The 13301-nt window shown below is 45.1% G+C and overlaps 1 protein-coding gene and 1 long non-coding RNA gene across 3 annotated transcripts in view; one reads left to right on the top strand and one right to left on the bottom strand.

Moving 5' to 3' along the window:
• Nucleotides 1-13301, bottom strand: part of SLC9A7 (solute carrier family 9 member A7) — a 50656-nt gene that overhangs the window by 5844 nt on the left and 31511 nt on the right. The window contains exons 11-15 of one of the 2 annotated variants that reach the window (XM_083610682.1): nt 11699-11810; nt 9490-9643; nt 4585-4644; nt 1749-1812; nt 729-811 (exon numbers count right to left, since the gene is read on the bottom strand). In XM_083610682.1, coding sequence (XP_083466808.1) covers nt 729-811; nt 1749-1812; nt 4585-4644; nt 9490-9643; nt 11699-11810 — 473 coding nt within the window. The remainder of the gene's footprint in view (nt 1-728; nt 812-1748; nt 1813-4584; nt 4645-9489; nt 9644-11698; nt 11811-13301) is intronic. The other variant, XM_083610683.1, reaches the window with a different exon arrangement.
• LOC310761382 lies at nt 4746-9067 on the top strand. Its single transcript, XR_014547451.1, has 2 exons — nt 4746-5086; nt 5231-9067. It is a non-coding gene; the product is annotated as an uncharacterized lncRNA (long non-coding RNA).

Consider the following 13301-nt stretch of genomic DNA (forward strand, 5'->3'; position numbering starts at 1 on the left):
TTATTTCAAAGCTGCCTGATCAGGGGGCTTAGAGTCAGCCGGCGTGTTCATGTAGAAAAAGCTGGACATGGCACCTGGGCCACAGCTTTTCCTTGCCACTGTTGCAACACACAGATCAGGGTGCCGGGTTGTGCAACGCTAGTCTGTTCCTGGCATTGGCTAGCATCAACCTCACCCTTCATATGCCCTGAAGAATGAGACAATGTGTCATACTCTGCGTTGCGACACTGGCTTCATGAAGCCATCAGAGGAAGGCTATTTCCAGATTTCGTTCCACATGTGAAGATGATCGTGTGACTGGGGAAGGTTAGGGAGAGAGGTAAAGGGTAAAAAGGTTGGGATCGGGAAAGCCACCTGGCTCTTCTGGTTACCCAAATTCTTCCTGGCTGACTGGCCTTCTGGGAAGTAATCTTTTTCTTGATGCTGGGCTTTGGCAACTTACCCCCTCCCTCCATTTCTTGGAGTTTCCTATTGCTGGGAATTGCTGCTGATTAGGCCGTTTGTGAGTTAAGTGGTGCCTTCGTTTCATGGAATCATTGCGTTGGAAGGTACCCTGTGGGTCATCTAGTCCCAACTCAGCGCCACCCTCTAACCAACTGAGCTATTTGCCCATTGCTCTTGCTGGAGCACTCTCATCCTAGCTGTCCACTCTCATCCTAGAGACCAGCTATAAAGAGCCAGTGGCTACCTCTTGTTCTAAGCGCTTTCTAACAGCTCGAAAAGGATACTTGTGGTCAAAGCTGTACCACAGCCTGAAGATCCAAACACTTTCCTGTTTTGTCCGGTTCCTTCTTTCGGCATCTGGACCCTCCTGTCAAGAAGAAGAAGACCAGTTTTATATATAGAAATACAGAGAGGTGAACCCTTTGGCACAGCAGTTCTTGAGCTTCGCTGAGCAATTGCCAGTGAGTCAAGCAAGAACAGCTTCACCCCCAAGTGAAGATGGTAGTCTTCACTTTTGTTTGGCATGGAAAATGGAAGAGATGGTGACCATGGCCATATGGACCTATGCAAAGGAGGAACAGATATAGGACGTTTCTCTACTGGGCATTAGCTCTGTCCCTTATGCTCTCCTTCATGCTATGTTACCAAGCCTACACATGTCCCCGATCACATGTTATATGCCAACCTGCATTGTAACATATGTACCTAGAAGTGTGATATTTGTTATCTGCCTTGGGCCCGGAATCATGGTGCTCCAGGAGGATATTGCACTGCATTTTAACTATCAAGGGGGAAATTAGCAAAAAGATTACTGAGCATATTTTGAATGCAATAGAACTCTGTTTATTGTGATGATGAATAGAATGATGGAATGGACAAAAGCACCAGAATTGTTACAGAGAGGAATCCTTTAGCTCGATTTGCCTAAATCTGAATGCCATACCTCCCCATTTGGTCTAGGCTTGCCCCTAATTGACCTGAGCATTGTTTCGTTTTCTTAAATATCCCCCAGTGTTGTCCAAAATCCTAGCAGTAGAAAAACCCCAAAGACTCCGCATCCTTTTTGCTGCTTTTGAATCTCTTCTATATAAGCATTTGCTATGCCCCTTTAGTAACCAAGAAGAAACTGGTTTGAATGAGCTCAGGTTTCCAGTAATTGCAACTTTTGCTCTGGTTTTCACGTGATAAAAGAAAGTAATAAGAGACCTTATGGACTTTGGGCTCTTGCATGCAATTAGCACTTGTGATTTGTCGAAGTACGATTCCAGCATCTCATTAACCTATGGAGAAAGGTAGCTACTCACTCCTTGAAGGACTTGAAAGCTGTCGTTAGTGGGTGGCGGGTCTTGATCTGGATCAACTCCAACTCTGCCAAAGAACAAAACGAAACAACATCAAGGGGAAGATGCAGAATACTGTGTGCTTAGGTGAACTTGAAATGCCCTTTAAACTGGGCTTGGCGCCATTGTAAAAGGGTGGCTGAATACTTCGTTTGCGGTGCAAGAAGTTTCAGAAAGATTATTGTAATCTACAGGATTCCATGCCGCCACTGTCAGGATAAGCCCCATCACACCAACTACTGCAAGTTGAACACTGCTGCCAGACTTCAAAACTCTGGGCAAGGAACCACTTTATAAAGCTGCAGCAGCATTTTATTTTGGAGAGAGAGAATGCTGATTGTCATGTCCAGTAGCTTGGAGCATCACATCAGCTTGTTTTCCTTATATGATGTAATAGGTAGATTACAATTCCTCTGTTATGTTATGATGGGTTCACGACATATTTATTTTCTTATATTTATATCACACGTTTCTTCTGACATAAAACCATATCTATAGCTATATACCTATCTATCTCCCAGGTAGTCACCCATTCAGGTACTGACCAGACCCAGATCTCCTTAGTTGCAGCAAGATGTACTTAAGCTTCTTCTTCTTCTTTTTTTGGCCGGTGAGACAATGGGACATTGGTATAAAATCAGGGTTTCCCAAACTTGGGTCTCCAGCTGTTTTTGGACTACAACTCCCATCATCCCTAGCTAGCAGGGCAAGTGGTCAGGGATGATGGGAATTGTAGCCCCAAAACAGCTGGTTTGCGACAGTTTTGAAGGTTCAGATACTTTGGGTGAAAGGAGCCACAGGGCAGAAGCAGAGAGTTAAGATCCCATTGCTTAGAAACCCAAGAAGAGATCAGTTCGCAGAAGGTTACAAGAGAGCAGACCACGAGGAAGTTGTTTTTCAAAACAGCACACGTTTTTAAAGCATGGAAAGACAAAGCCATCAGTGACCAAGCAGAACACAGCAAATCCAAGTATAGGGCAATTATGGTGTCAGTTCCCCTGCTGGATAACGTTCAATCAACCACATGTCCCAGAAAGACAGAATAGGAACAGTTACAGTTCTTGATTTCTCCAGCTGAAGGTTCTCAAGTGGCAGGACCAAAAGAGAGTAGTTTTTTATATATAGAATACAAAGAGGTTAACCCTTTGGCACAGCAGTTCTTGAGCTTCGCTGAGCAATTGCCAGTGAGTCAAGCAAGAACAGCTTCACACCCTGCAAGTCCCAACTGAAGATGGTAGTCTTCACTTTCATTTCTTTAGTACTGTCAGTACTTGTCCATAGAGGACTGGATGCTCCCATACTGCATTTGAGGGAAAGAGGCAAGGGTACGCACTTGCTAAAATCACTATGGCAAGCTCCTCGTGTTGACGCTTTTCTTAGCGTACCCAATAGAGTAAAATCCCTTCAAACAACAGTTTGTATTTCCAAAAAGAAAAGGGGAAAGAAGCCCTCACTTTTGCACATGGTCACATCTCCAATTTCCCCCCTACTTCCCACAATTCTTTCGCTGCCTGAAAAAGTATCTCCTCAACTTACTTTCACATCCCTTTCCATTACGCAACTGCTGTTTCTTAGAAGCACACGACTACCTTGTTACAACAGCTTCGCTGACTACCAGTCTGTTTCTGGGGACAACTCAAAGTACTGATAAGGAACTACAAAGCCCTTCAAGACTTGGGAATGGTCTACTTGGTTATAAATATGGTCATCTCCCCACATCAGCCTGTCCAGGTTTTCAGGTGTTTGAGAGAAGCTCCTCTTCCTGTCCCACCAAAGCTTGACGCAAACTTGGTGGACGCCAAATAAAGGTGCTTCTTGGTGTGGCAGCTTCTAAACTCTAGAACTGCTTCCCAAGCAAAACCTATCTAACCCCTTTTCGGATGACCTTCCGCTCACAAAAATCTGCTTTGGAAGGTTGAGGAAATCTTCAGAACAGCAGAGGAGGGCAGCAGAGGAAAAGCAGGGATTAGTAAAAATCACTTTATCTTGTTGTTCTTACAGCAGGAACCTCCGCCATCCACAAAAGGAAGGAGATTCTCCATTCATGGAAGGGGAACGCTGCAAACAAACACCTTTTACTTTTAGGTGCCTGGAAGTCCTTAATTAAATGTATTGTTTTTGTTTGGTACCATGTTATGATAATAATAATAATAATGATCATCATCATCATCATCATCATCATCATCATAGCCTTTTGTGTTCAATTTTAAGTAAAAAAACAAAACAAGCTGGTTGCACCCCAGTATAACGTTCATACAAAAAAGTCTCTTAATGCAAATATTTGCATTTGCTTAGAACTGATGTTCCGGAAGGATGTTATTAGGACAGTTACTAGGTAGTCAACCATTATGGACATCTTTTGTGTACACTGTGCTTAAGAAACAAATGTCAATTTTCCAGATCAGACTGGCTTGCTTTAATACGCTATAATGAAGGATGAAATTCTTGGTGCTTCACAAGAACAGCACAGCAAAAGCTCAGGTATTAATTCAGAAAGTTCTAATTTAGCCAAAGTACACGCCACGATTTCTATCTGAATTGCAAGACTTCCCTACAATGCATGTTCACATTCTAAATCTTTGCACTCCCTTTTAACTTATAGGTTAAGAGACTGTAGATAACAGCTACTGCATTCTTTCAACCCACATGAAGCAAGGTTTGCATAAAATCCAGGAATCCTGCAGCATTAAGAGGCAAGACATGCAATAGCAGACAGAGAGTGCATACACCTTAGGTTAGAAAGATGAAGAAAGCCAAGCGTCAGGTAAAGCTCATTACCAATGGAACTATTATTTGTCACCTGAAGTACAGCCAGCGGCTTTCATTCATCTCTTCCACCGATGGAACATGTTCGCCAACTCTAGTACAGCACAAGAATGGAATTTATTTAATTATAGATTTTTACCCTGCTTTCCACCCCACCCCTCCCAAAAAGTTTCTTAGGGCAGCTTTATGCACACACCCAACCATAATACTAAAATGTTTAAAAAAACAAAAAAACACCTCAATAAAAGAAGAGAAACACTAATGTAATACCAATTCCATCATTCTTGCAGAAATAATAAATGTTTTAGGCATACGCAGCAGGCAACACTCCAGGGTGCAACAACAAATATGCGCGCGCTCTCTCTCTCTCGCTCGTTGCCACTCAAACAAGCCCCTCCCTAGGGCCTCAGCACATTTGCAAACACAAACATAAAAAATACAAGTGTTATACACTTAAAAGGAAAGCCAGAAAGTAAGGACAATGCAGCAAACCAGACGCCTATGGCTGCAATTCCTATATTCTACAGCAGGCATAGGCAAACTCCATCCCTCCAGATGTTTAGGACTACAATTCCCATCATCCCTGACCACTGGTCCTGTTAGCTAGGGATGATGGGAATTGTAGTCCCAAACATCTGGAGGGCTGGAGTTTGCTTGTGCCTGTTCTACAGTCTTCTTAGGTTCCTCTTCACTCAAGCCCTCTGCTTGTAACTCCTTCCCTCCTGACTCTTCCCTCAGTGCTTCTCTGCCAATTTATGTGGAACACAGTCTTCTCCTTCCACCCCCTCCTTTTTTCCTGGTTGCAATCTCCTTTCTTGACTCCTGCGCGTTCTCCCAAATGCCCTTTTCTTCTCCCCCGTTCCCATTTTGTCTCTCCCACTCCCCTCAAGGTCCTCTTTCTCAGGTTTCTACTCCCTTCCCGTGCTTGTAAACCCCAACTCTGATTTTCCAGTTTAACTTCCCCGTTCCTGCTCAGTACTGCCACGTGACCATAGCTTAGTGGCAAAACAAGGTGGGGAAAAACAAACCACAAAGAAAACCCAATATATATCTATACAGACATATGCCCTAACCTTCCTGCTGACTAAACTGACACATTCAGAAACTGACGCTTCCTGGGGAAGAAAGCTCAGCTAGATGGCTGAAGATTCTAAGAATGTTCTGATAAGCAGAACTAGATTCTGATCTAGCAGAACTAGATCTTCTTACATGCTAGGATCCCCATGCACATTATGGATGGACTAGATTTAGATGTGAACTGTTATGGCACAGACAGACTGTGGCAGCCAGGTCATATAGTTTCAAATGATGGTGTATACTCAAACACAATAGGAGTTTCTTAGTAAATGATAACTAATAAGGACTCGAGAGTATAGCAGTGTCATCAGCAAAGACAAGAAAGGGTGCAACTGCCCTTCTATCGCATTCCTTGACCCCAAAGTGTCCTAATTGTATATTGTGCTGCAGCTCCCCTGACCTCTTATACACGAAGGGAACTATTTGGCTCACACAAAAATGCAGAGGAGAGACTGAAACCCTTGTGTTCATGGGACTTGGATTCAGTTAGTTGCAGAAGCAGAAGCTTGGCATGTGCAATTGCCTCAAAACAGCAAAATGAACCAAGGCAAAACTTGGTTTAGAACAACTTGCCAGCTTCCCCCTCCAAGGGCTCAGCGCTCCAGTCTCCAGCGGCCTTCAGAGAAACAGTGCCCATGGCCAATGAGCATATTCATAGAGAATCATAGAACTGTAGTCCAACCCCTGCAATGCAGAAGTCTTTTGCCCTATGTGGGGCTCCTGAGATTAAGGGTCTCATGCGCTACTCATTGGGCTGTTTTTGGAGTTCCCCAGCCTCTATGGGATTTTTTTTCCTCTTTTAAAAAACTGTACTTCTGCAAACCTTGGAGTTTCCTCAACATTACTGATACACCCTCCATGTGTGTATGTGTGGTGCTGTTTTGACTACATAAGCAATGGAATTCACAGTGTAAACATTGAAAATGGAGGAAATTACAGACACTTCAAATGTATCCATTTCGTTTCCATACCCCAATATGTCCCCCCACCCTCTAAAAAGACCAAACATATAATAGATGCTTAAGACAACTGCTTGTGTCCAAAAGCAATCATTTTAAAAATGAAAGTTCATTTTCGTTAGTCATAATGAACACCAGAATTTAGCTGCAGTTTAGTTTAATTTCTTCTGAGAACTACCAGGAAAACTAGCTTAGTCAGCTGTTTTCTGCAGAAGAAAACGCTGCCAGCGGTTTTTTGGTTTCCTGGCTCAAGCCCCTTCTCTCTGAAGATGGGTGAACTGCAAAAGGTTTTGAAGACAACCGGATTTTAAGCTCTCCTATTCAGGCATTACTTAAAATGTAACTGCACTCACTGCATACAGACTAGTGGGTCACAACAGACAGTTATAACCTCGTTACAGATAGCCATGTCACAATAGCCGCTTGATGTCATGCATTTATTTAGAAGCTGGGATAGTTCAGTCGGTAGAGCATGAGATTCTTAATCTCAGGGTCGTGGGTTTGAGCCCCATGTTGGGCAAAAGCTTCCTGCATCGCAGGGGGTTTGGACTAGATGACTTTTCTGGTCCTTTCCAACTTTACCATTCTAAGTCCCCCAGAGTTCCAACTGCTAAGTGTGGGTAGGACTGCAGCAGCGCATTGGCACTATGTCTCATGGGAGTGCTATCTGCAGTTTCCACATTTGTTCTTGCTAGTTTGAAACAGACACTGCACCTTCAGCCACACATAATCCTTCCAGCAAACATTACAGTACCCCAGAGTTGGGGAACCTGCGTAACTCCAGATGATGTTGCTGTCCAACTCCCATCGGTCTCAGCCAGCACACCCAATGGTCAGGGATGATGAGAGTTTAGTCCAACAGCATCTAAAGGGCTACAGGTTGCGTACCTCTGCAGCAAACTGCCAGACATGCGAAGTCAAGACCAACCTTCCAATTCCTACTGCGCAGAGTCCCGAGCATCTAATCCTCAGCTATCAGCCACTATCCCATTCTCTTGCAACGTACAGAGAGACATTTTCTGTAGCAGGATCTCGATGAACAACCAACTTGCTTTCGCATGGTATTCTAAGATTGCACATGACTGCCATCTCCTGGACTGAAGGTTTCATCTCATGCAGCCTCATCTGCACTTTGCAGGAAAGCATGGCTGTTTAAAAGTGGTATGATAATGCAGAAGGGGGCTTGCAATTATTTTTTTCTGCAGCTCTAAGGTCAAATTTAGCACAGGTTAGCAGACCTAATCAAAAGGAAGATATGTTACACTGAACTGCATCTAGAGTTCCAGAATGCTCGCCCAATATTGAAGTACATTCCCTTGCCTGTGGCACAAACGAAAGGACTGTGACACTTGTTTCCAGGAAGGGTACCAATATTAAGTTTGAAATCAGTGGCCCAGCCTCTCACTCCTTCAATTCAGCACAGCGATCAATCCTGACTTAAATATTTCCTATTCAGCATGCTAGGAGCAAATACAGCAACAAATAAGTGTCAGACCTGGTAAACCAGTCAATGTCAAAAAAGCCTACCTAGCACTCTCAAGGAAGAGCTCACATTCCAGTTTCCTACAGCATGGACAGACACATCCATATCTGTAACTGCAAAGCTAAGCCGTTTTTTCCACTAAATGTTTTTTGTTTATTCTTCTTCCCCTCCAGATGGGTGCTTGGGCACAACCTGGTGCATAACTAATGGTGAACTTGTAAGAGAGCCAGGAAACATTCAAAAACATTGCTGGGTTAGGCAAAAGGAGTGAGGGAAGGACAGATGTGCAACAGAGGAAATGGCACTTTTGCAACATCTTTGTTTATGATACACTGGCAAGAATACAGAAAACCGAACAGTTCTATTTAGATAGCAGTAGGCTTGTAGGAGAGCCAGTGTGGTGTAGTGGTTAAGAGTGGTAGACTCGTAATCTGGGGGACCTGGTTTGCGTCTCCGCTCCTCCACATGCAGCTGCTGGGTGACCTTGGGCTAGTCACACTTCTCTGAAGTCTCTCAGCCCCACTCACCTCACAGAGTGTTTGTTGTGGGGGAGGAAGGGAAAGGAGAACGTTAGCCGCCTTGAGACTCCTTCGGGTAGTGATATAGCGGGATATCAAATCCAAACTCTTCTTGTTATGAAAAGCCATTTACCAGAGTCCTCTTCTTGTCAATGGGCTTCCACAACCCCTATTAACCTCATTGGAAACTTATGAAAATGGGAAATTACTAGATGACAAATTAAGATCAAACGGGATCACAAGAAGTACACTACAATCTACAAGCAAATTTGCCAATTCCCCAGCATCTGACTACATATTGCTCCCGCGCCAGAAGCTGTATGTCGGGAAAGTACAAAGCCTATAAATAATTAACTTGCAATAGAAGAGTAAAACAGTCTCCGCCCCTTGTACAAATGTTCTGCTTTGTATATATCACCTTACAGAAACGTATCTGAACTGTGCCAGGCAAACAGGAAATAAATGTGTTGCTCTACTGATTGCAGAGGAAGGTTCTTAAATGCCCCGCACCCCTTGCAGGATATATGAGCTTCTCATGTTACTTGATAGGCACCAGCATCCCACAAGTTATAACAGAGGATAGGGTTCTGCTATTTGAACTGTGGCCACTTATTGTGAGCTACCACGATCTTGGTAACCTAACCCTGCAAAAACCCCACACAGACCTCAAACATGACTAGGTATTAAGAAGCAAGCAAAATGCTCAACCCCTGAATGAACAGCAAGATTTTGCTGTTATGCAATTCTGTTATAAGCAGTTATTCTCCTATGATGCAAAGCCAAACGTCGAATGCATACGGCACTGATTTTGTACTTAGCAAGCGGTTCGCGTTATTTCCTTGTTATTTAAAAAATGTGAACGTGACGCTGAAAAAGGTACAGTTTACATTCAACATGGGCACCTTATATTTAGCCATGAGAGCATGGGCGTTGTGCCTCCGCCAATGATCCAAACAGTGAAGAAGACAATGAGGAGTGTGGTGGAGAACATCATCTGATGAGAGTAAGTTGCGGTGTCTCGTATGGCTAGAGCAAATGCCATGGCTCCTCGAAGTCCTGTAGATAAACAAGGGAGAGGGATGTAAAACCTGACAATACAAGAGCTGTTTTGTATGATACTTCCCCCTCAAACATAGAGTTGGAACGCTAAGGTGTTTTCGTCCCAAGTCATATAGACTTGGGGGGGAGCAGTAAACATAAGAAGCACATCTAGCCCAGTATGAATCACATGGACCAGCCATCTCTCTCTCTCCAGGACTTCGTCAAGCAGAGAGACTTAGCTGCAGATGCTGGGACATTCTGCAAGCAACACAGATATTCTACCGCTGAACTATGGCCCTTCCCCAAGAGGATATGTCTCTTCAGCTAAGTGTTAAGGGCTGTTGGCATTCCATTCCAAAAATAAGCTGTCAGTTCCCCATTAAGATGCCCTAAAATATGCTCTCTGAGTAACTAATTAGGTTACGCAAAGGAAGCAGGTTTCTGCTCAAGTCTCTTGAGAGAGGTTGTTAATCAGTGGAGCGACAAGACATGTGCAACTTAGTCTGCTTCCAGCTTTTTGCAGAGTTTGGAAACCTCGACAAAGAGCAGTTGATACAACATCACAAGAGCCACAGGGTAGGGAAACGCAAAACCCGTCCTCCCTATCCTGAGCCACTATAAGGCATTTCTTTCTTTTTATTATTTTAGATATCCATCCAAGGTGGCAAGCAGCATTACAACTGTATTCAAGGCCTGCTCTGGTTCCCCCAAACCTTTCTGCCCCTACAGCACTTCTCAAGAAATGCCAAGCTCACCAGCACAATTGTAAGCTTGATCCATTTGGGGGGTATAAATAAATCTGATGGACTTTACATGAAACACTGAAGTTATTTCTTGAAAAAATAGTCACCCTTTGTGAAGTTTGGTGTGTGTGTGTGAGAGAGAGAGAGAGAGAGAGAAAGAGAGAGAGGGGGGGGAGGAGGCCCTTGAGAGTGGCATGCTAGGTAGGAGGAGACAAGCCCAAATAAGACAATCCCAAATAAAAAAAAATACCGTATTTTTCGCCCCATAGGGCACACTTAGTTTTTTTTGGGGGGGGGGAATAAAGGAAAAAAATTATTTCACCCCCCCCCCCAGGCGCGGGGCTGGGGCAGGGGAAGCCTGAGCTTCCCCCGACCCCAGCCCCCAGAACAGGCAGCTCTCCACAAGCCATGGGAGCCCAGCGCTAAGTCGCGCCGGGCTCCCACAGCTTGCGGAGAGCTGCACGAAGCTCGAAGCCTGGGGCGCGCTGAGCTCAGCTCGCCCCAGGCTTCGGGATGCAGAGGAAGACCCTTCTGTTCCTCCTCCAGCTTCACAGGACAAGCGCGTGGCTGAAGGGTCGCTGCGCAGTTCTCCCTCTCTGCGCAACACCTCTCCTGTGAAGGAGAGGGAGAACTGTGCAGCGCCCTTCAAGCGAAGCTGGAGGAGGAACAGAAGGAGGCCCTTCTGTTCCTCCTCCAGCTTCGCAGGACAGACACGTGGCTGAAGGAGGACAGGCGGGCGCAGTTCTCCCACCTCCCGCAGAAGCCGCGCGTTCTTTAAAAGGGCTGCGAGGCTTCTACTGGCTTTTCTATGAGGTGGGGGGATTCCCTCACCTCCCGCAGATGCTGTGCGCTCTTTAAAGGGGCTGTGCGGCTTCTACTGGCTTTTCTAGGTGGTGGGGGAATCCCCCACCTCCCGCAGAAGCCCGCAGAAGCCCCGTGCTCTTTAAAGGGTGCGTGGCTCCTGTGGGCTTTTCTACGAGGTGGGAGAAGGGACTGATGCGGCCAGTCAGTCCCTTCTCTCTCCTGGGGAAAAGCCCGCAAGAGCCGCACGGAGCTTGTGTGCGGCTCTTGGTGGCTTTTGCCGCCTGCCTCCCCCCTGCATTCGCCCCATAGGACGCACACACATTTCCCCTTCATTTTTGGAGGGGAAAAAGTGCGTCCTATAGGGCGAAAAATACGGTACATAGCAAACTGAGGTTCTGCCCCCCCCCCCACCAATCCTGCCCGCCTCCCACAAAAACCCTGTCTATATGTCCGTGATACCTGTATCAACAGATGGGAACTTTGTGTTGTAGATAAGATTACAAGCTTCATCTTATCGTCTTACCTGAAAACATCAACATGTGCTGGAAATTCCAGCTGATCTTGTGCCTTCTGCCCAGATTCAAGAAGAATGAAAGAGGGTAGATGTGTGCAGCTCGTCCCAGGAAAACAGCTATCTAACAGCACCTTTTGGTTAAGGATCCAATATTGTTATCTACGCCACACTATGATCAGGTAGTTTCTTTAAACTTAAGTGTTCTGTTCCAACCCAGGAAATACCCTTTTTCCTGTTCTTTCGAAACCTGCTGTTACGTGGCTCCGAACAGGTAAAGCCAGTATCTCTATACTGTAACTATTGCTCCCTTACAGCTGTTTTTGCGTGTGTGTTTTTAAGAAAGGGGGGGGGCAGCCCTTGCTTAACAACCCTCCAGTACAGAGAAGCCTGTTTGCTGCTATTCTATTTGAGGCACCCTAAAGAGAGTTAAGAGTGCACTTAACTCCCACATGGCTTTCCCTCACTGCTGAGTCAAACACACTCAAGTGAAAGTCTGCGTCACGTCGTTCTTAACCTGAGGTACCACTATAGCTAATGGGGCCTGCCGCACGGCCGCACGATTTCTGTTCTCATCCTGAGGTAAAGTTCTTAACCTGAGGTACTACTTCCGGATTAGCGGAGTTTGTAACCCGAGGTGTTTGTAATCCGAAGTACCACTGTATTAGCATTGCATTCATATTGAACAGAGTCTGTGTCACATTAGCATTCATATGAGGGGTAGAAACGCTCACTCCTACAGGGCAAAATTTCTCATGTGGGCACTTTCCTCCTCTTAAACCTTCACACAGGCAGCTTTTGAGCTGTTCCATAAGGCCAAACAAACAGTGCTTAGAGGAGATAAAACAGAAGAGGAAGAACTGGAGTCGTCTCTTCAAAAACAAGGAAAATTCTTGCTCAGCCTGGATAGCTCAGTTAAGAGCGTGCTGCTGATAACGCCAAGGTTGCAGGTTCGATCCCCGTATGAGACAGCTGCTTTGCTGGGTCCCTTCTTCCAACTCTGCAATTCTATGATTCTTACTCGTGAACTGTGCACATATGTGTGAACCTTACCAGGATCCTCTTCACTTCTTACCTTTGGAAGCTGCCTTATAGTGAGTCAGGCCCATTGCTCCATATAGTCCCAGCCTGGCCTACAGTGGCTGGTTATAGCTCACCAAGGTTTTAGACATGGCTCTCTCCCAGTTCGTACCTGGAGAGGCCAGGGACTGCACTTGAAACCGCTTGCCCGTTTCACACACACCACATGAATAAAGCTGCTTTCCATTTCTTAAGAATGCCAGCAAAAACAAACAAGAGCCTTGGCCGTTCGCTCAGGGGAAATTCAGTATGTTAGGATATTCCACTGTTATTAACATTCATTGTACAACTTAAAGGATTTTAAGCTATCATCGTACTGAGACTTTTTTTTAAAAAAAAAAGCCTAACATAAGGTTTCCACATAATATTCTTGTAACGTTATAACACAGGGGCCAACAGAGAAGTCTCAGGTGTGCCACCAAATCAGTGGAAGGTTGGGTGGAAAGTACTGTCAAGAGGAATTAGGTTGCAGTTACCTCAGAGAGCAGAGCTTCGGGTTACAAGGAAGACATGGTTTCTGTGTATGTGTTTGTTC

This window comes from Podarcis filfolensis (genome assembly GCF_964270895.1).
Source record: "Podarcis filfolensis genome assembly, chromosome: 4".
Classification (NCBI taxonomy): Eukaryota; Metazoa; Chordata; class Lepidosauria; order Squamata; family Lacertidae; genus Podarcis; species Podarcis filfolensis.